Here is a 23,632-nt window from a genome sequence, read left to right as displayed (position 1 = left end):
AAATGTCAATGCCGTGGTTGGATAGTGCAGATAGGGGGCAGTATTATCCCCTTCTGACATCACAAGGGGAGCCACATTTCTATTTTTTCACATGCTTGCAGAGAATGGTTTACCAAAAAGTTAATGGGTTTACTAATACATTTTTAAAATCAAATGTTGTGCATTTTCTCCCTGTGTCAGCATGAGTTTACTCCTGGTACTCCGGTTTCCTCACACAATTTTAAAGATGCAGGTTATTGGTAAATTGTAGAGCCAAATTTCCTTTTCCTCAACATGTATAGACCAACTTGTTTGGATTATCTTGCGTATACTGTAGATTAACCTGTTCCCACCATGAATACACTGTCAGAAAAAGGTACAAAACGAACTTTTCTATCACTGGAGTGGTACCCTCAAAAGTTTATTTTTGTACCTTTATGGGTATATAACACATTGAAATGTTGTACCTTTTCAGATATTTACAGTGTATAGCCGTAGATGCTGGTATGGCAATAATAATAAATAAATAAAATGTTTCTGTTAGCATTATTTAATGCACTGTTAGTATATTCACAATTCTTTGCATTAAGTAAGGAATAATTGAAGGCGGGCCATTGAAAATAATACACATCTGAGGTGGTGACGAAGCGGAGTGGCCGTTACATCTCGGGTGTGCATTATTTTTCAATAATTCAACGGCCCGGAGTCAATTATTCCGCTTATACTCTGATTACCACACCTCACAACATCGATCACATGATATATTTACAGGGATTCGTCCAGTTTTTGTACTTGAATCGCTATTGTGAGTAGGACTATTTCTTCCGCGTCTCATCCAATGGTTCTTTTGCTTGTTTCAAAACGTCATTTTAAAGCTGGCAATGGAGGCTTGAGCCATTGATAGCATTCCAATGCAGTTATTAATAAAGTTATTAGAAAGAGAGAGAAAGAAAAAGAGAGCGAGAGAGATTGTGTGAATGAGGCTACCTCTTTGCATCTCTAAACAGCCCTGTTATTGACTCGGAAAATCGTCTGTCATGTTGTTTTTGTTAGTTCCTTATTACAGTTAACTATGCGAAGAGATATGGAACTGTAATGAGGTCAAGAGAGCTGCCTGGAACTACGTTCGCCGTGCATTTCCCAGAAAATAATTGCACACCTCAGAACGTTCATTAGCCAATCAGATTCAAGCATTCAATGGACCTGTAATATAACTAACATTAATAAACGATATAAAAATATATTCATTGTTAGTTCATGGGAGATAATGCATTAACCAATGTTAATAAATGACATCTTTTTGTAAACTTTTTCCAATTATATCACATTTCCTTATCATTAGTTTTAATATTTTGAGTAATTTGTCTATTCAGCTACCAGTGAGTGTAGTACTCTGTGTAACACTTTTAATTCCAGAAATTTAATAATACATATTTGCAAACGTAATAATAATTACAATGCCAGAGACAATCCCTATGGTGTCCACTTCCATGTGTAGTCTCTCCATGACTGTGTGCTAGTGCACCAAGAACCATTCCTAAGTAAACAGCAAGCATGTTCTTAACAAGTTGATAGATTTCATCAGAGAAACCAATCAATCGTCTACTGTTTAATCCAGCTGCCAGCCCTCAGAATGATGGATGTCACGTCTGTTTGTAGAAGTTTGTGTGGAAAAAAATGCGTGTGGCTGTGAGAGAATGCGTGACTCCTCCTTTCTCTGGTTAAGTGTCAGAGCTTGCAAATGAGTGAAGGAAACTTAAGTGAAAATTGAATGCTTTAGAAGTGCCAGGAGTGAAGGGTGTATGTGTGCCTGCAAGCGAATTTGTGTGCTCGCTAGAATGTAGGTGGTCTCTGCCTGTGTAAATATTGGAAGCTTTGAGACACGGTGTGTCAAAACACGCAGGGCTTGAAGTGCCACGCTAATGAATAGGGGCCACATGTGGAGTGCCATGGCGGTTTGTTTAAGCAAATGAGCTCTGCTGACAGACATCTGCCCTAATGTGCAGGCTCAGACAGCTCCGATGCAGGATTTGTATACAGACGCGCATGCTAACACCGCAAACATCGGGTCTGCCGCATCCTCTGTGTCGTAGGGGCTTCTTAGACTTCTCGGAGTGGCGGCCGACCGACAGAGGCTGTCGCTGACAGACAGACTGTGCAATAGACTTGGGTTGGGTAAATTTTGCATGCTCAACATTTTCCTTGACTCATCACTACACAAGCATCATGGGAAAAGCAACTGTTTATTTAGCACGCTAATACTGTTGCTTTAATTCAACCCACTCACTGCAGTCCAAGTTTTTTAGCTTTCATTTTAAATTGATGAATCCCTAAACCGGTTTAAGGCCTAGGTGAGAGATTAGCATGTGGGCACAAGCCAATAGTGCCGAACATCTTGTAGTTTTCAAAGGATTCGGCACAATAAAGACAGAATGAGTAACGAAGGACCGATGAATTGTCATCGGAAGCAGGACGTTGTATAGAACAGCTTTCAGTGGGAATTTAAAGTGTTGAAGTGCTTTTTGCCGAGCGGTTGACTTTTATCTTTACAATTTCATTGAACCGTGGCTCGTGGCTTTATTCAGATGAATCGGCCAATAGACGTGCACTTTTACTGCCGCAATGATATTTAGCTTGTTTTGCTCAATAGCTACAACCTGAGGCAGGTGTTTATTACATTAATACAGAATATACAAGCTGAGCAGCAAATAAAAAGATTGGTGTCAGAACAGCCCCAAGCCAGAATCATTGCAACAACAGAGGTGATACCTTAGAAACTGTGAGTGTTTGTGCGAGTCTTGTCATTTTCCAAATAGATGAAAGCTACTTATGCGGTGAAAGGATCAGCGCTCAGAAGTTTGTGTGCTTTAGCGAGGGATTAGTTATGTAAAAGAACAAGAGGAGGTGTCGGCACAGGTGCCTCTCGCTGTTGAGAAGCTCCACTGGCTAACGTCCAGACGCACTCACGCATCTGAAGCTCCCCTCCCTTCCTCTTCGTGTCAGCGCACAAAGCCCATGGGCTTTCTGACAATGAGAGCATCGCTGTCGCACCAGGAGAACACCTCGTAAGCAAACACGGTCATGGCTGGCCACAAAAGCAGCCAGGGAGCGATGCACTTTTATGCCCATGAGTGCCTTGTTAGGGGCACAATGACTCGCAGGCCTGGACAGCAGGTGTTACATTAAAGCGCTGCTCTGATGTATTGTGGCCGTCTATCCGCGCTAGGATCCATATTTGCTTTCTCTTTGACTTTCCAATCACACCCAACAAAGCATTGTTTTTGAGTGCACAGGAAAGTGCTGTGTTAAGCTTTGTTATCAATTATGTTTATAGAGATCGAGGTGCATTCATGCTCGATATCTCCCTTTCTTTCGGAACTGAACCACTCAGTATCTGTTTGTGTTTGGGTGTGTCTGTCTGGGGATATGATATTCATTTTACATGCATGCATGCATATTCAAATGTATAGCTCTATATTTACAACTTATGAGGAAATGCTTTAATTGTAATATTTTATGTTATAATAATTATATATTTTTATATAAAAAAGTGTTACATACTACATATTTACTGCATAACAATTTTAGTAAATTGTTAAATAAAAACAGGGTTCCCACGGGTCCTTGAAATCCTTGAAAGTTTGTGAATCTGGGGGAAAAAATTCAAGGCCCTGGGAAGTTTTTGAAAATTATACATGCATAGATACAGGTCATTTTATTCAAGAAGTTTTCTGGAAAAGAAATCCATATTATTCCCTGTGTAGTGTAGGATAATATCATAAAAGTTCTAGACTTTTTAAGCAAGTGCTAAACTGTTCGCGTTAAATGCTTGTTTATTCTGTATGCGAATGTTGCTTCATACCAAAATGCTTTTTTGCTTAGTTGTGAAAACGTCTCTGGTTACGTATGTAACTCTTGTTTCCTGGGAAGGGAACGAGACGCTGCGTCTTCCTTGCCGTACTTCCTGCGTCCCTGTAACGCCATCTTTGGCATATTTCAGATAGCGATATACTTCCTGGCTCCCGCGTCACCGTGTTTTTATCGTTAAGCCTCACCATTGGTTGAATTTGATATACATTCAGACGCACTTACCCCTGGAGGCGTCCCCAAAGTGTCACAGCAGTGACGCAGCGCAAGTTCCCTCGAAAGGGAACTGTAACAATGTATCTTAAAAGGTAACACGATGTAGCCTAGCTTGAAATGTGTCCCCACATTTAGTCCTTGAATTTGAGGGTATTGGACCTGGAAAGTCCTTAGAGGTCCTTGAATTTGAAGGTGTGGGAACCCTGAAAAAAAATTATAATAATTATAGAACATTTATAGCTCTTTTGCTTTAACAACAGCTGGCAGTCGACCTCTACACGTTTAAAACCGGATGTTTATCCCAATATGATTTAAGAAAGGAAAATGGTTCCTTGTGTGCATCAGTGGTAGTAAGGATCTAAACCTGGTCCGTGTTGACACTTGTCGCTTATTTAATTGATGAACTACAGTAACCTGTGGCAATCATGATTCATTATTAGCTTTTGAATAGATTTTAAATCACAGATTTTTTATGTTGGCTCAGCCTCAGACCACACTGTACTGTAAATATGCTATGAATTAAATCTGAACTGTTCATTTATTGTACAGTTGAAAGACTTTGCATACAAGGCCAGTAGATGTCAGTATGCACCACACTATTGTCTGATTTAAAAATATACACAATCAACACGCTGACCTTCATAGCCAGTTAGACAGATGTCTTTTTGACACACATGTGTGCATATGTCTATAAAAGAAATCTTTTTTTCTCCTCAATCATATTATACTTAATCACTGCTTTAAGATGTGATGCCTTTTTGATGTCAACCTTAAACTCCAATGTCAACTAAACCTTTGAACTTATGAACTTTCTCTGTATAGCATCGTTTGGTTTGCTTGTGGTGTTGCGATCAGCAGGACATACTGTAGTAGTTTGTTCCTCTTGTACAAGCTTGGACTGGCTGAAGAATTGAGCTCTCCTAAAGCCCCTATAGAGGGCTGACGACAGTACTGTCATCAAGCGTAGTGCTGCAATCCTGTCTTATACCATAAATGCAAATATTAACACATGGGGTCGGAGAGAGATGAGGGATTGCCATTGGAAAACAGAACATGTTTATAATTGCCGTACAGTGTTTCCTGCTGCCCTGTTGAGCCGCGTGCCTTTGTGGAGGCCGTTTGCAGAATTAGGAGTGAGACTGAGGCGTTAAAGCTAGAGATAATGAGAAGGCAAACAGGATTATTGACAGAAAGGGAGCTTTAGAGTTGTCTCCACCAGCTGTGTGAACAGGGAGGTACATACGATCTGGTTGAAGCTGTTAACCCTGTCGGGTTCGAAGGGATGCTTTGCACGCTTTGCATTCACGTTATATGTCATGACCCAGACGTACCCACCTTTTTTGTAATACCCTCATTTATACAAGGTGCTTTTTTTGAATGCAGTGTCTTCATCGGTTAATTGGCTTTCATTCATGACCCACTTTTTGCCCATGAGGCCTCTGCTCCCCGTTGTGCATCTTCTGTCATGTGTCCAATTATGCAGTGAAGTGGGCAGGAGGAACGCGGCATCCCTAAGTTTGCCGACTGGACCGTTGGGCCATCTCTAATTACCCTCCTCTTTTGGTGGGCCAAAACGTCACCGCATCACACGTTTCTTTAATGGTAGTTCTTTTATTTGTAAATAGGGGGCGCTGTCCGCCAACACTTCTGTATACCTGCCCTTTACCTCTGGTAACGGATGGACGCTCTTGTTTACAATCTTCCAAAGACTTGGTCGTCTCTAAATGACATGTAAGTATGCCTGTTTTCTTGGTGGTGTGAGGACATCTGTGTCTGGGTCTCTTCCAGTACCGGCTTTGCCAAGCTGTTCAAACTCATGGAGGCTTTCGGCAATTAACAATGCAAACGCAAGCAAATATCTCTCCTTTGTATCAGGCAAATAATTTGTCTGGCCTAGCAGTTTTCACTGAAAATGCTTTGTGTACCGAATCAAGCTATTGTATGGGATGTACTTGGAAGGATTTGGGAGTTTTAAAGCGTAAGGGAAGATTATGAGGGCGCCTAGGAGAGGCCAAGAAAATAAAAAAGCACACACACTTCAGACCCCCCAAAACTAATTGAGTGTCTAAACCAACAAGGTTTCCCAGGGGACTTACAGCTCGGTACACAGTGACCTGTCAGTGCCCATCTCAGACCATCACGACCTTTCGGTCCTAGATTCATTTAATAGCTTTTTATGACATGGCAGAAAATTCGATTTTATATAGTTTTTATATACTCAATAAACATTAATGACAAGGTGCTACTGTTTAGAAAATGTGACATCACATTTTCTTCACACTGTCGGCTTTGCTTATCTTAGACTTTCAATAGTAAACATTTGTCGTTTTCCAAATGCCAAAAGAATAAAAATGAATTTGAGTCACGCAACGCTGGGTCATTGGACGTCTCCTCTGCTCCACTTTACACAATCGTCTGGCTTGAGAGCTTCACTTAATCTTTCATGAACAAAGAGTTTAATTGCCAACAGTCAATATTTGCCTGGCCCACAGTTAAGCCACTTTTAAAAGTTTAGAGTGCTGTTTCATATAAGCAACTGGATTGCTAATGGCAGCAAGGGTGTTACTGGTAAAGACAGAGAAAGCTTAAGGATTCCCCTTCTCACACATGCTATCACATGAACAAAAGACTTGTGCTCTCTCACACTCTTATATGCTCACAGCACATACACAAACATACAGCACAAAGACCAATAGGATCACAAGCTATACGAGTAATCCAACAGCAAACAAGGGTGGGGAAAAGGAGATGTGAGTGGGACAGTGAATTTGGGGATAGGCTAGATATCTGTTGGTCGTTTGTACAGTATATGAGAGGAAATGTTTTATGCGGTTTATTAAAAGTGTTTTTCAGGTCGAGATTTGATTCATGACTTATAATTTTGTCAACATTTGGTAACAAGGTAAATATGAATAAGTGATTTATCACAGTGCCTGATCCCTTTCGCTAACAGTACTAATAATACCTTTTATCACCAATAGTGTTTATATATATAATCCTAGCATCATTCATTTATTTTCAACAGCTTGCGCCAGGTTTTCACTTGTGAGGGATTTTTTGGCACATTTTTTTTTGCTATTTTGGTTGATTCACAAACATTTTATTTATACTCTTAGTTTTAAACAAGCTTAATTTGATAGCATATTTATAGTCCACGACATATGCTTATTTAGTCATCTTTATCCACAACACGATTGTTTGGCATGCATGTTTCAGATGTTGACAGGATGTCAACTAAGCTGCACTTTAGACACTTTGCGTTAGTCCGCTATCCACTCTTGTGACACAAGGATGTTTGTTGGTTTAGTTTGGATGAGAATGAAGAAATTAATTGAAGACGACAGTCTGTTGCGTCAATTGGGTGATTGAGAACTTGACTCTTTGCCTGTAAGCTCATTTATAAATGAATTAAACTGAACTAGGCCTAAAAAGATAAGAAGTTTTGCTTTTGTTTGTTTGTTTATTCTTAACGCCATTCCAGTATCTATGGCTATATTCATGGTGCGAACTGGTTAATCCATATACAAATGAATTCAGAGTAAACAGGGAGAACATGCAAACTCCACACAGAAAGGTTTCCTGACATAGCCAGGACCGGTTTTTTGCTTTTGTGTGCTATTTTCTGCATCACTATGTGAATAATCAAGTGGTTTAGTTAAAATTGAATTTTTGCTTGATAAGGGCAGTATGGATAGTGCTGTATGTGAATGTGATTTAATAGCGCCACTTATTATTTCATTTTGCTTTTCTTTCACTAAATGTAACACAAAATTGTAAACAAGAGATATCCAAAGAAGGCTGAAATCAAACTTAAAACATTCACACACAAGACAGAATTAAAAAATAAAATTGTTATAGTAAAAAAAGATATATTTAAAGGATTAGTCTATTTAAACAAACAAAAAAAAATTTACTCACCACCATGTCATCCAAAATGTTGATGTCTGTCTTTGTTCAGTCAAGAAGAAATTATGTTTTTTGAGGAAAACATTCCAGGATTTTTCTAATTTTAATGGACTTTACCCCAACACTTTACAGTTTTAATGCAGTTTAAAATGGTAGTTTCAAAGGACTCTAAATGATCTCAAACAAGATGAAAAATAAAAAAATATGCACTTTTAATCCACTACTTCTCTTCTTCCTCGGCATTGTGTGATGAGCCAGCATGACCTCACGTCATTGTGAAATGATGGGAATAGGTCACATGTTACATATACGAAACGCACATTGCAGACCATTTTAAACAATGAACTGACACAAAGACATTAATTAGTATCATTCGACATACAACAAAGTCGGAACGGTCCTCTTTCTCCACACTTGTAAACACTGGGGCTTAGTTTCGATACGTCATCCGTGACCTCTTGACGTGATGACGTATACGGACCACCGGCACATCCGGGAACTTGACTGTAAATTTCGTCACTGCCCCTTTTTGGGGGGAAAAACAGACCCTCCATTGACTTCCATTCAAAATAGTGGAACAAAGCAACCTTCGTACACAGCCGGCAGGCGTAAATAACTTATGAAATCACTCAGATTAAACATGTTGAGTAATTATCTGTCCACCCTGTCGGCCACAGAGCGCGAAAGATAAATTAACATATTTAATTTGGTCAATATAAAAACATGTCTCTTTCATTCTCCCAGCATCAAATTTGTGTAACAACGCCATCCAGTGATTGCTGGAAATATCGCTAAGCCAGTTAGTTGTATGACTCGACGGAAAAGTGCACTCATTACTCTAAATATAAAGACATAATATATGAATACGAAGTAACTTTCAAATACGAATTAAAATCATTCACTTGCTTCCCTGTTGACTCGATGAGGTACGAGTAAATGTCCAGGTAAGACACCTCTGGCCAATAGGGAGCGTTGTTACACAAATTTGACGCTGGGAGAATGAAAGGGACATGTTTTTATTATGACCAAATGAAATATGTTAATGTATCTTTCGCGCTCTATGGCAGGCAGGGTGGACAGATAATTACTCAACATGTTTAATCTGAGTGATTTCATAAGTTAATTACGCCTGCCGGCTGTGTGCGACCGTTGCTTTGTTTCGCTGTTTTGGATGGAGGTCAATGGAGGGTCTAGTCTGAATCCCCCAAAAGACGGCGTGAACCTGTTCAGAGACATTCTATGACGTTGCGCCGGTAGTGCGTATTGCGTGAGGTCGCACAGGCGCATCACAGGACCGAAGGAAGACGAGAAGTTGTGGTTTAAAAGTGCACATTTTTCTTGCCAAAAATGATAATCATTTCGCTAGATAAGACCCTTATGCCTCTTTTGGGATCGTTTAGAGTCCTTTGAAATTGCAATTTTAAACTGCATTAAAAACTGTTAAGTGTTGGGGTCCATTAAAGTCCATTAAAATGAGGAAAATCCTGGAATGTTTTTCTCAAAAAACATAATTGCTTCTCAACTGACCAAAGAAAGACATCAACATTTTGGATGACGTGGTTGTCAGTAAATTATCTGGATTTTTTTAGAAAATGAACTAATCCTTTAAAAAAAGACATCATGGAACCGGATGGTCAACCTGTCTCAGCTAGTGAAACCAGGTCAAGCAGTCTTCATATAAAGGGATCCATAATTTATCAAATGTTTTGCTTTGATGTTTTAATATGTCAGTTTTCTCCAACCACCACATTTGAATTTGCACTGTCAGATTTCCACTTTAAAGTAATACACACTTCAACCACACTGTAAATCACCTGACATGCCTTGCATTGGTGGACTTGGTAAGATTACAAAATAAGGACCAGAGTTACACTGTCTGATGAAATGATAAAAAATGGTCCCCGGCTGTTACTTGTGCGGTACCCTTTCAAAAAGTACACTTTTGCACCTAAAGAGTTCATATTAGTAACTTAGAGGTACCATTAAGTGCATATTAGTACCCCAAATGTAACCTTAATATTAACCATGGTTTTACTACAGTTAAAACAAAAAAAAACATGGTTACTGTAGGGCTGCCTAACAATTGGTTGTGACTAATCGTTTGCAGAATAAAAGTTTTTGTTTACATAATATATGTGGTTGTACTGTGTATAATAATTATGTATAAATACACACACACGCATGCATACATATTTAAGAAATATTTGGATGTGTAAATAAAATTTTATATTTATATATAATTTATATTATATATAAATCTAAATATTTATTATATAAATATATTTTTTTATTTAAATTATACATCCATGCATATGTATTTATTTGTTTATACATAATTATTATACACAGTACACCCACATATATTATGTAAACAAAGACTTTTATTTTGCAAACGATTAGTCGCAACCACTGATCTCTATAAATGACTGGACTGCGCATGACGTCACAACTGTGAAGCCACCGCGCCGCCATGTTGGTATACCCAAACGTTCCATTAAATCAATGGACGCGATCAGATTTTAATGATAAAACATCACTTTACTAGTCTTCGTTTTTATATCTGAAGTTACCCTGTACATTATGACAACACAAACGTCCTAAGCATGTACATAGTTATTTACTGAAAGTTGTACATTTTAGTTTTTAATCAGTAATTATACATTCATATTCATTACGGTAATAGATCAGCAGTCAGTCCGCAGCATATTTAGTATTAATGACAAACGTGCTCATTCTGAAATCTTAATAAATGATCATACTTTGTACCGTATGTGCATGCAATAATTAGCTGGTTTTATGTTATCTAAACTTACAAGTTACCTAAACTTATTAAGAGAAATAACGCTGACCGTGTAGCTGAATGTCAAAAAAACTTTATTTATACCCGTGTCATTAACAGAACGCAGCAGACACACTCACCTTAACGGTTTTTTATAAATCTATTTCCTGCCCGATTAAAGCATAAACATTACAAATAACACCAGAATTAACAGTTAATTTACGTACACATATCCTTAAAATAATCTTGCGTGACTGATACGCTGTAAAGCGGGTGAATTTAAAACGTGATTTTGAATGGAAGTCAATGACGCCGTCTGCCGGTTGGGTATACCAAGATGGCGGCTCGAACTCTGCGCTGGCTTCACCTCACGCTGTTACGTTAAGCGTTCTATGCGCAATCCAGTCATTTATATAGATCAGTGGTCGCAACTTATCATCAGGCAGCCCTAGGTTACTGTAGTAAAACCATGGTTACCACAAAATAACCAAAGTTTTGTAAACCATGGATTTCAAAAACCATGGTTCCTGTAGTAAATGGTTTTGCTAATAGTAATTAATACAACAAAATATATCATGGCTACTACACTTTTATCACAAAAAAACATGGTTCAAATTTGTAAGGGTACTGTACCTAAATTGTACTGTGGGCTACTATGTGAATTTTGACTGTTATGTATTTGACAATCAAGTGTTTACTTTTACTACACAGAACTGTTTTCTGGTTGAAAATAACGATTAAAATGCTTGCCATGTGTTTTAAGGTTTAACTTGGTTTGCCCCTCCCTTTCTGCTACATGAGCGCATAAAGTGTCCTACTTTCCATACATTGTTTTATCGGTTGAACAAATACATCATGCGGGTACTCGTACTGCAGTGTCTGCTTTAATGTAGTAGAATCATGTCTACAAGCAGAGCAGAAAAATGAAACTCTTGTATCTATATCAACAGAAAGATTAGCAAACTAAGTGGGAAACAAAAGTCCATGTGAAACTAGAGGAGAGATATTGCCTCTCTGTTTCCTCTCTGTAGTCCTCGCTCTCTAGTGCTTTTAGCCTGACCTGATTGGGACTCTTTGTCCTCGAATTCTCTTTTAATTAATGGCAAAAGACTGTGTAATTGGATTTCTTTGTATCTGGTTTATTCGGGGGATTGGCGTAGTGATGTTTATTAAGCTTAAGCGGTGTGTCTTCTCATGCCTTGTCACTTTCAAAATGTCTTGACATCGAGTTCAGTTTTACATTCAGCAGAAGTCACTATGGTTCATTTGACCACTAAAGTAGCATTCTTCTGACAAGAACAACGTGTTTTCATGCGGCATACAGCTTGTCAATCATCCAGATTCTTTATAAGATATGCAAACATGTCGCTGCATATACCAAATGAGAAGCAAGCTCCAATGAAGAATTCATTGTTTGGAATTAAAGGTGGCACCTTGCTGTATCATGAGGTGCATGGTTATACAATACCCTAGAATGGGACCAAAGGTGGCCAATGAATGATCTGAATGGGTATTTTAAAGTTAAGTGATTGATTCAAAATGTTATGTAACAACATGCACTCTTTATAGACGGTTTCAGCAGTAACAAATTATCGTTTATCCTTTTTATTAGTGGATGAGAGAAACACATTCCATTTACACCTGGTATTTAAATCTGTCTTTTTTTGTCCACTTTTGAAAACTTCTGTCCTGCTTACTTTTTGATGGGGTGGTCTGTGGAGACTGTGGGTGAGTCCCTCTGTTGTCATTTAAACGCAAATGGAAGTAATGATGGGTTTAAATTGACGTGAACTATGTCGGAGTCCGCTGCTTTTTTTTTTTTAATGGTCTGACTAGTTGCTAAACTGATCTCTTGAACAAATGCCTCGTCGAAAATTAGGTAATATATGTGTTGTTTTTTTGCTAAATAAACTACGTCTAAAGAACTTTGTTGTTATTTATTCTTAGCTGAGTTTACCGGAAGTTACGTGTGGACCACGACAACCGCTTGTTTATGTTGTTACTGCTGAAGCCGTCTATATGTATATGTAAGAGCTTTCTCTGATATTTCAGCGCAATTTATGAAACAAGCTTGCGCAACTTTCACACGCTCGCAAAATGAAACTAATGAAAGACTAACTGCGTTAGTTTTGTAAAGATGAACATTGTGCTTGATGCATCGATAAATAGGCAGAGAGTAGACGTCTTTTGTGGCTGTTCGAACACATTCAACCACATGTGCATTTATGCCACAAAGCAAGCCGGTCGAATGTTTTTTCAACTATCTCTGCATGTGGTCGAAAGTGGACAAGCTCAAAACTTTTGAACAATGTTTAATAATTAATTAATAATAATTCGTTACATTTATATAGCGCTTTTTTTCTCAGTGCTCAAAGCGCTTTACATATGAATGGGGGAATCTCCTCAACCACCACCAATGTGCAGCATCCACCTGGATGATGCGACGGCAGCCATATTGCACCAGAACGCCCACCACACACCAGCTTATTGGTTTACACCTGTCTTTAGTGTCATCCACTTGTGATCCGATCGACGAAAACACATGTTAATACTTTAGAAGGATCTCTTGACAGAAATGCAATATAATATACATAACAATATTATTTGTGTAAAAAGAGCTTACATAATGAACTATAAATTGTTTTAATTACCTTAGAATGAGCCGTACATACTAAACACACAAACCGTTCTACGAAACGCTTCGTCACTACGTTGTCTGTCGATGATATGTTTGTCTTGGCAGCTACCGTAGCTACCGCTCTATGCATTTCGAAATTGAGGGGTGAGCTATGTACTGAAGGGCTCATAGTTGTGTGTACGTTGATGTAGCCACGATGGCGTAGGATACGTGTCGGTTTTCATATATACTTCTACGCCGACGTGCAAACACACATGCAGACCGCTGGTAGGCACTATCCACCACAGTAGCAGCGGCCCATCTTTGTTCTCACCATCGCATACAGAAATACCTATGATGCCGTTTTTTTTACCTGACGGGAGGGGTTCTAGTGGACCAATCACAGCGCTTGCGGTCCTGCGAAGAACTGACATGCTGTTAAAAATTTGGCGAGTTGCACGTCAGGCTACGTAGATGCTACGGATAACGGATAATCTCACCACTAGATGTCGTTTAAGTAAGGACATTTAAGTAATCAAAATTTTCTAATTCACTTTTTAAAATTCTTTTTATATCAAGTTTTTATTCTAATTTAAGCTAAATTCTTAACTTGAAAGTAATGTCCAGTGTATCAAATTTGATGTAAAGGTTTTCTGTTATGAAATGGAAATATTTAAATCATCTTCCTTATTATAATAAGGCATGTCTGCCTCCCAGTGCACTGTTTGTTCCTATTGTGAATCTGTGTCCTGCCTTCCTAATGTTTTCCACGTGTTCAGGTGTTTTCATTAAGTCAGTGAGAAAATCTGGATACATCTCTGTGAGTGTCAGCAAATAAGCCACATAAAAAAGCCTTTCTTATTTTGCAACATCTCAGTAATGAACTGAATAACACTTGGAAAAACATGTAAACGCGTTTCTTTAACCGAAACAACATTTGTCTGTTTTCTCTGGCCTTTATGTCTCATTTAAAGTGGTCATACACCAACGGCCTTGTTTGCATTGGCCCTTTACAAACATACAACGACCCATAGCACAAAGGGTGTGGCGAGTAGAGCCAAAAACTGTAGGGACATGAACTAGATCATATGTGCATGGACACACATCGTGACAACATGACCCGTCTAATCTTGTGACCTTTCATACATTTTTTGCATTCCCACCATTCCCTCTGTGTTTCGGCAGTGTCCAAGCGTGACAGGTGAAAGGTGTATCACTCTTCCTTCATTGGTGCTTTTTATCTATTTGCTTGGCTGCAAATCAGAGTTATGCAGCTGTACTACAATATGTCTTACCTTTATCTCCTTTATTACTTCTAGAGGAGTTCACAACAAATTCAGGGCATGAAAGGTCACCAAGGCTGAGCAGAAGGAATTAGCTTCTTTGTTAAGCTTTATGAATCCACATTTGGCCGACCTCACTGTTAGAAAATGTTTTACTTTTTAAAAGGTCCAACTATGTACCCTTAGGTACAGATATGTACGCATTTGGTACCAATATGTACATCAGAGGAACTTATATAAACTCTTTAGGTCCATATCTCAATGACAATTACCCAAGATTGTGTTTAGCGTAAATATCACACATTTTTGGAATACAATATGTTTATTGTAACATTTAGAAGATGACCTTGCTAACCTCCACAAGCCTGCTTGTTGTTCAATATGTCAACTTAAAAAAGTAGACACCTGTCCTGACCACGATGCAATATCAGCTCAGGACAGCTTTACGTAAGCCAGCAAGGATGAGCTTCAAATCACCTGTAAAGACTCTTTGAGCCTTAACTGAGGACTAATCCTCTAGTTTGCCTTCCATCTCGGATTTAGTGCACTTCCAGTGCCACAAGTTGGCAAAGCTTTTGGGCAGTGACCCCTTGAAAGGCCATTTATCCTTTAGCAAATTGAAAAATGTTATTTTGTTGAAATGTTATACTTATACAATTCTCAATTCAAGTCTCTAGGTGTTATGATTTTCTTTTTTTACTTTGTATTAAAGGTGACATTTCACAAGACTTTTCATGATGTAAAATAAGTCTTTCCTGTCCCAAGAGTACATATGTGAAGTTTTAGCAGATAACTTATTGTAGCATGTTAAAACTGCCAATTTGTAGGTTTGTGCAAAAATTTGCAAGTTTTTGGGTGTGTCCTTTAAAATGCAAATGAGCTGATTTCTGCACTAAATTACAGTGCCGTGGTTGGATAGTGCAGATTAAGGGGCGGTACTATTCTTTTCTGACATCACAGGGGGAGCCTAATTTCAATGAGGTATTTTTTCACATGCTTACAGAGAATGGTTTACCAAAACTAAGTTACTTGATCTTTTTCACAATTTATAGGTTAATAGAAGCACTGGGGACCCAATTATAGCACTTAAACATGAAAAAAGTCAGATTTTCATGATATGTCCCCTTTAAGCAGATTCTTGAACATAACTCTTCTTCCTTCACCAATAAAACTGGCTAATTAGCAATACAGGCTTTGCTTGGCAAGGCGTGCAAAATGACAAACAAGGTTGTATTGTACTCCTTCTCCTGCTTTAGCCAGGTAATCACTTTTAGATGCTCTTATCCTCTCTGCCAGTCTCTGGTGGCCTGATCTTCCGTAAGCTGTATTTGTCAAACTAAACACTAGATCTGCGTTCAGGCCGGAGGTGAGGTCTTGGGAGGGAAATCTCTGTTGGGATTTTAAAAAGGACCAATGTTTTAGCACAAGGCTTTTCATTTGCTTAATCCCATAGTGATTCCTTCACAGTATATGGGATTGAAATCGTCTACTAGTAACAATAGTGAAGTGGCAGAGGTGAGACTGAAATAGACACTGGCCTGGACATGTAATAAATAGATTTATGCCTTTTACAAATATTTAAGTTCTATTACAGTTTGATCTCACAGCAGTACAATTTCAAAGTAAAGAAATATGGATGATTCCTACGAAATCCAGTGTCCATTCTCACGAAATCCGTCTCCAGCATCAGAATAAAAAAAAACTTGAAGCCAATTTTTTTGCACATATAAGATAAAGGTCTGAACTTACTATAACCATTATTTTTAGAGGATTTAAAACATATTTCCTATAAAATTATTTAACATTTTTAGATTTTAGATAAAAAAAATATCATTACCGCAACATGATATTACATTAAATATATGCATTTACAAACTCATGTTTTGGTAATGAGAACTAAAAAGTTGTCTAGGTACTATGACAAACAAAATTTCAACTTTTATCTGGAGAGTAAAAATAAGAACTGATTACCTGGTAGCCATCTTGAGTGTCACAGTCAATTATGTCCCTTCCAACAATTTTTTTTAAATGGTAGTTCCTTGAGGGCTAAAACAATGATTTATTCCTTATTATTGTCTCTACATTTACCAATGATCACAAATACCACATGTTTCTTTACTGTAAATGTTTATAGTATAACATGCACTGAAGCTTTTTATTTTTTTGATTTTTTTAATTATAAATATTTCCATGTCAAAGAACCCAAATCCAGTCATGGACACGTTGCGGTAATGAAAAATTTCCCCTAAATGTGAAAAAAAATTGGTTTGTATGATGTAATTTAAAATCATGTGCAAGTATGTGAAGAGATGTTTGTAACTGTATGCTTCTTATTTTGATACTCTTACTTTCGCATTTACTTTTTTTATCAAAATGTTTCATGACATCTCATAAGTCTAATTTTGCGAGAATCACCCATATACAGATAAGCATATAAATTGTGAAATTGATTTAATGGCCAATGTCCTGCCAGTCTTGAGAATTGTCAACCTTCTGGTTGCCCGACTCTCTAACCACTAGGCCATGATTGCCCACTATTGCATTTGGATGTGATCTGCACAGATACACAATCGCTGAATAAGCTCAAAATATTCATAAATAATCTTTTTTCTTACAAACATATAATTTTGCTTTAGAAGACACCATCTTGGATGACATAAGGTTGAGTAAATTATAAGAGAATTTTCGTATTTTGGTGAACTATGCCTTTAAGTTGAATTTGCATGGGCTTGCAGTAACAGTATTCAGCCAGTAGAGGGGATTGACACTCCAGATGGTTGAATGTGCCAAACAGCCAATCTCTCTTCCTCTACACTAACCTGTCTATACTGTATATGAATAGACCTGTCCCTGTTTGTTATGTCAGTGTAGTATCCACTCCAGGTAGCGCCCGTTGAGTCTTTTCTGTCAAGTATTAAACGCGTTCATTGGTTATTTGGATGAAATAAATTAAATATGGGCTGTAGTAACATAACTTGTACATGTAAGGTAAGCCTAAACAGTGCCTTGAGCTAAAACAAATTGGTTTTCCGCTTCCTTAAATGACTAATGCCTTTAAAGGAATTCTGTTGTGGGAGTAAAAGACTTGGATTGCTGTTGTAAACACACTCACTATGCTGTTATATTCTTGATGTGAGTGCAGTTAAGACATCAAGGACTGAAGTTTTGTAGTAGAAGTTGCATCAAGATCATTTTTAAAGCACACATGCTAATCTTGTTCTAGCTTCAATGCCACTTATGCGCCTGGTCAGATGACTTTGAATCTGATCTCTTTTCCTTTGACCTGTATAGTAGCTCTGCTACAGATAAAGACAAAGGCAAGCAGACTGAGAGCTAGTTTAACCACTGATTGGTCCGTCTGTAGGTCACGAGTTTGCTTCAAGAATCCTTTCACTGGTTGGTTTACACCCTGTAACACTTTAAGCATTCCCTCTTGTTCCTTCACATGCTAGGATGCTGTATTAGGATTGGGGGGCTTGAGAAAGGGGCAGCCCTTGGTGTATCAACACCTGATTGGCTGAATAGAAATCCATTGCAAAGAGGTGGAGTAGTGGACATTTGAACGGCACGAAATATATCACGCTCATTTACTGTCCAAAATCTTTCCTTTCACATGCAGATTCACACGCTAAGCCATTAACTGGCTTTCATAATTGCAACATATGTGACACAAAATGAAGTCATTCGAACACTATGCAGTTGCAGTCCCCAAATCCCACCGCAACAGTTTTTATAATGACATCCTGCTATGTACGTTTTTGATTCAAGTTTGAATTTGGATGTGGGTCAGCATTGTTCGCGTTACAAAGCTTTGTTGTGAAAGTTAAATGCCAATTTATAAAAATAAGCCTACAGTGGATTTTTTTGCCAAATTTGAGCTTGTTTTGTTGCCTGTGTTCTTTTGCCATTTCAGCACACAATATTTCAGCCTCAGCAACCTCTGTTTAATCCAGGGAATAAAAGATTAATCCATCCTGCATTTTCTTAGCAAACTCTAATCCGTGGTACGTATATAATGCATATTATTAATTTTTATTGGTCCTTTTATCCAAAGCCACTTAGTCATGTTGGATCCCAATATTCTACAGTTGGGTTTATGTTTAATTGGAGTCAACCAGATGTACCTTTTGATCATGGGATACCGCCATATTTCCACTACGCTTTTCCATTTCAGAGTACCCCACGGTTTGGTTTGGGTCAGGTCGGGTCGGCTCACCTCACTTTGCATTGGTTAGCTTTTCCATCGAGTTTAGTAACACTTCAGAGTGGGAGGGATTATAGGCGTGTTGTTATATTTGCGCTCCCTACTGCTGTGACATCATACATGCTTCCATACATTCATTTATTTCTCAGTCCGCCACAAAATTAAAATTGACCACCACAAATAGATGTTTGCAAATCGCGTTTATCACTATCTCTGTTTCACCTAGATAACACCTAGAGTTTTTGTACAAACACCCGTGGCGTCAGTCGACGCGTTCTGCTAAGCCTCATTTAAGTTGCATTTAAGCATACATGCGGACGTGCACGTCACGAATGTGCTGCCACAAACTGCAATTCTCAAAAAAACTGGTATGGTGTTCCTGATTCACAACCTGTGGATGTTTTTCATTGCTAAAAGGGAGTTTGGGAACTTACAGCAAAGCCCAAATGACAACAGGTTTACTCCAGACAGTGCAAGCGAGCATGACGGTAAAGCTAATCTTTTACAAACCGATTACGCTGGTAGTGACGATCCTCTCAGACCAATCAGTTATCTACAATGTTTTCGCGTCACATTTTAGTATCAGCTTGGGTTGCTTGGGACCCCAACTGAGGTGGTATTAAAAAAAGTATTGGGTACGGCACCCAGTGGAAAAGCCCCAAAAGTAAGCTGACCCAAACCGTGGGGTACTATGCAATGGAAATGCATCAATTGTGCCTGCTACAATGTGCAGGTGAGTCAAAAAAAGAGGAAGTTGAAGGATTATGTGGTGCCCCTCCCTTTTCGGTCGCCCCCTTTTCATCCGGGAAGTGTTGGCGGGATCTGGAAAGCTGTCCGGATGTGGCCGCATGTGGATTGAATCAAAATTATCCACTAATTGACTATTTACTGTGCTCCAAAAAGGCCATAATGGAGTTGATATTAAATCTCCTCTAAGTATTTAAAGCACGCTTCTGAGTGCTTCTTCGTAGACCTGGTTCCACATTTTACAAGCAGTAGTGGCTTAAGCTTTTGGGTCAAAGAGTCCCTAGCCTAGGCGGCTTTCAGACGGGATTTAGGGACGACAGTGGGAAGCTGCAAGAGAGAGGTACAGCTAGATCTCCTCCAATGAGTTCCAGATGCCCTCCGGTCCTAACATCGATAGATACTACAAGCTAGAGTATTCTATGTGAGGCTTAAACCTGGATCTCTTTTAATGGAGATGGACTGCTTTTTATGTGAAAAGTTAAATCGCATGAATTTTAGAGGTCCAGTTTGTCTTTTTATGTGATACCAAAGCTTCGGTCGAAAAAAGAAACGGCGGCTAGGTTTTGATCAGATGACAATGATGGTTCTTTTTAAGTGATCCTAGATTTATCAGATGGGATTTGGTGAGGCAGTGTTTTTCAGTTTTAAAAGCATATTAAAGTACTTCCTGTACTTTAACCTACTGAAAACTGCACTTCACAACATTGAAGTTATGTATAAAACAATGGAAATTTATATCGTTCTCGTGTGTCTTATGACTCGGTTGGTGCTTTATGGGATCTTTTTTGGATTGTGTAAGTCACTTATGTGAATCGAAATACTTTTGGAATGTTTCAGAGAGATATCTCTGATGTTCTTGTACCCCTCCTTCTCCTCAGATCGGGATGGTTTATCAAGCGTTCCAGTTGTGCTCTACAATCGATACCCATGGGTCTCATTATTCAGAGGAATGAATTGCATTTGTCATTTTCTATTATGTTCCTTTTAATTTTAATCAAAGAAATTAATACATGTTTGTTAAAGTGTAAAAACACGTTCTTTGTTCATAATAAAGTCAGAAATCACAAGTGCTTCACTTCTCTTCATTAAATAAGGGATAATATATAGGCAGCCGTTTGTTGTCGCAGAAATAAGCCCCGTCCGTGTGATCCGGACCTGACGCGAAGCGGTGGGTCTTGTATCACACTGAAGGGGCTTATTTCTGTAATAACAACTGGCTCCCTGTACATTTTTTCCACTTATTACACGCCTATTTAACCCATTAAGTAAGTTAAGGAACATTAAATATTGATTTGAAATATTTTATTTGCTCATTTTTAATGAATCCAGACTTTCTGCGAGAAAAACATGTTAATTTTGGTTTTAGGATAAGACCTTCAAATGTCACAAAACACTATTTGGTTTAATCATTTGTAAATACACTGAAAACAATTATTCATTCAATTTACTTCATTTTTTAAGGTAAGTGATTGCAATCAATTTATTTAAGCTACATTTAAACAAAAGTTTTATATTCTATTTTAATTTCCTTTTTTTATTTAAATGTAGCTTAAAGGTGCAGTGTGTAATTTTTAGAAGGATCTCTTGACAGAAATGCAAAATAATATACAAACTATATTATCAGTGGTGTATAAAGACCTTTCATAATGAATCGTTATGTGTTTATTACCTTACAACAAGACCTTTTTATCTTCATACACACTGAAAAAAATGATTCATTGAATTTAATAAATTTTTTTAAGGGAAGTGGTTGCAATCAATTTATTTATGCTACATTTAAACAAAAGTTGTATATTTTATTTTACTTTACTAATCTTTTTTGTTTAAATGCTTAAATAAATTGATTGCAACCACTTACCTTAAAAAAATTTATTAAATTCAATGAATCATTTTTTTCAGTGCACAGAGGGTCCCCTTACATGGAAGTCGCCATTCTGTGCCGCCATTTTCCTACAGAAGGCCTTAACGGACACATTTTTTACCAAGTTTTCTCCAACGATGACGTTTGTCCTGGTGGCGGCCCCCGCAGCTTCTCTATGCGCTCCAAAAGCGAGGAGTGAGCAGTGGAATAAGCCGTTGGTTGCAATTCGCAACCTCACTAGATGCCGCTAAAATTTACACACTGCACCTTTAAATAAATTGATTGCAACCACTTGCCTCAAAAAAATGGAGCAAATTGAATGAATCAATTTTTTCAGTGTAGGCTATAATGTTATTAAAAGACGTATTTTTTTATGTGATATTAAACTGTACCTGTCAAAATGACTTTAGTTTTAAGCGTTGTTATCTGGGAATAACAGACCTGCAAGTGTCGCGACTGGCCAATCAGAATCAAGCATTCCAACGAGCAGTGTAATAATGTAAATTATTAACTCTCTATTTTCTGCATTGACTTTACACATATTTTTCTTTAATTTATCTTTAAAGCCTGTTTTTAAACAAATTGAAAGTATTGAGATGCACTCAATTTAATTATTTGTTGGTTTATCCTTGCTTATTTGTTTAGTATTTAATTAGCTTTTTACAAATTGATATCTGTCATGATGACCAATATTATTATTTATTTTATAAGCATGGCATTAACCTCTTATTTAGCATTAATCACTCTTTATATTCATCACTATTTATTACATGTAATTATGGGGTTAAAAACATTAAATAACATTTAGGTAATACACAAGTATTTCTTACAGTCAGCTCATTGAAACAGCTGTGATAGATCATGTAATAGATTCTTCAAGAGCATGGTTATATTGTATACCCTCGTTACGGCATAGATGTTCGAGTAACACGACAAACACATCTCGAAACCACATGACCAGATAACAGTTCATGGCTCAGTCACAAATGTCACATATTGTGTGACATGATGGAAAATAGGGCAGCTGCACTGTTATGTATCTGCGTTATGTTTTTCTCTGTCTCACGATTAGTGATTTGACTTATGTAATGGCATTGACTTCACATAGCTTGTGTTATATCATTAAGAAGTTTATGTACTGTACGTTAATCTGCTTTCTACAGTAAAGTATGTTTAAACAGGAGGCCTTGGCCACAGTGCTACATAATGAACTCATCATGGGAGACCAGAAAAGGTAGAGTTTATTCAGTTGGTGTGCAAAAAAATAACTTGCCATTTTGTCAAAATTCCAAACCTAAATAAGATGTTAGTGTTAGTAAATACACAACCATATGCTCCCTTAACACATCTCATTTTCCTCATTAGAACCGCAGGCTCACCAGTGATGCCCCATTCTCTTTGATTTTGGCCCGTGGCTGCTTGCCTGCAGAGCCTGTTTTACATTTTCAGTCTTGTAAGGATTTTCCAGCTCATCCAGTTGGGTTTTAGACTTCGGCTGAAGTCTCTGTTTTTCTCTGTTCTTCTTGGCTTAATGATGGTTCTTAAGCTCCCATCTGGTGGCAAGGAACTTCTCTGATGTCCCATTGCACTAAATGCACATATTGAACAGTGGAACAGTGGTGCCAGACTTGCAACACTAACTCTTTTATTGTAACCCATGCAAGTCCATTCAGAGACATAGTCCATTAGTAATGGAGGAAAAACATAGGAGCGAATCCTAAAGATTTTGAGGAATTATTTGAGTCAGCTTTACGTTTAGCCAACTGTATATTGTTTAAAATGTAAGAAACTGTGTTGTAAAGGAGAGCTGGAAGTCTGGTTTGTTTGCTTGTCGGTGCAATAACACCCTGCAAAGTAACTCCAACCATATGTTTGACACAGGTTTTGCATATTCTCAGAAGGCAACCTGAGTTGTAATTAAATGTTTTAATTAGTGCTGGGCAAAGATTAATCGCGATTAATCACATACAAAATAAACTTGTTTTTTTTTTTTGCATAATATATGTGTGTGTACTGTGTGTAATTATTATGTATATTTAAGCACACACACATACATAATATTCATTTAAAAAAATTTTATATATATAATTTGTATTTATTTATATATCATATAAAATATAAATAAATATATATACACATGTAAATGTTTCTTAAATACATAAATGAATGTGTG

General features: G+C 37.8%; 1 protein-coding gene across 6 annotated transcripts in view; it reads left to right on the top strand.

The window, feature by feature from the left end:
• Window positions 1-23,632, top strand: part of brip1 (BRCA1 interacting helicase 1) — a 117,825-nt gene that overhangs the window by 48,283 nt on the left and 45,910 nt on the right. For 2 of the 6 annotated variants that reach the window (XM_055196652.2, XM_055196651.2), the window contains one exon: window positions 20,477-20,605. The exons of 2 other annotated variants lie outside the window; for them this stretch is intronic. In XM_055196652.2, the coding sequence (XP_055052627.2) occupies window positions 20,477-20,551 (75 nt within the window). In that variant the 3' untranslated portion in view covers window positions 20,552-20,605. Of the gene's footprint in view, window positions 1-20,476; window positions 20,609-23,632 lie in introns of those variants that run through there. 2 more of the 6 variants (XM_073863459.1, XM_073863458.1) reach the window with 2 other exon arrangements.

The sequence above is a fragment of the Misgurnus anguillicaudatus genome, chromosome 24 (genome assembly GCF_027580225.2).
Source record: "Misgurnus anguillicaudatus chromosome 24, ASM2758022v2, whole genome shotgun sequence".
Taxonomy (NCBI): Eukaryota; Metazoa; Chordata; class Actinopteri; order Cypriniformes; family Cobitidae; genus Misgurnus; species Misgurnus anguillicaudatus.
The sequence above is the reverse complement of the archived record's forward strand: the minus strand, read 5'-3'. Positions and strand labels throughout refer to the sequence as shown.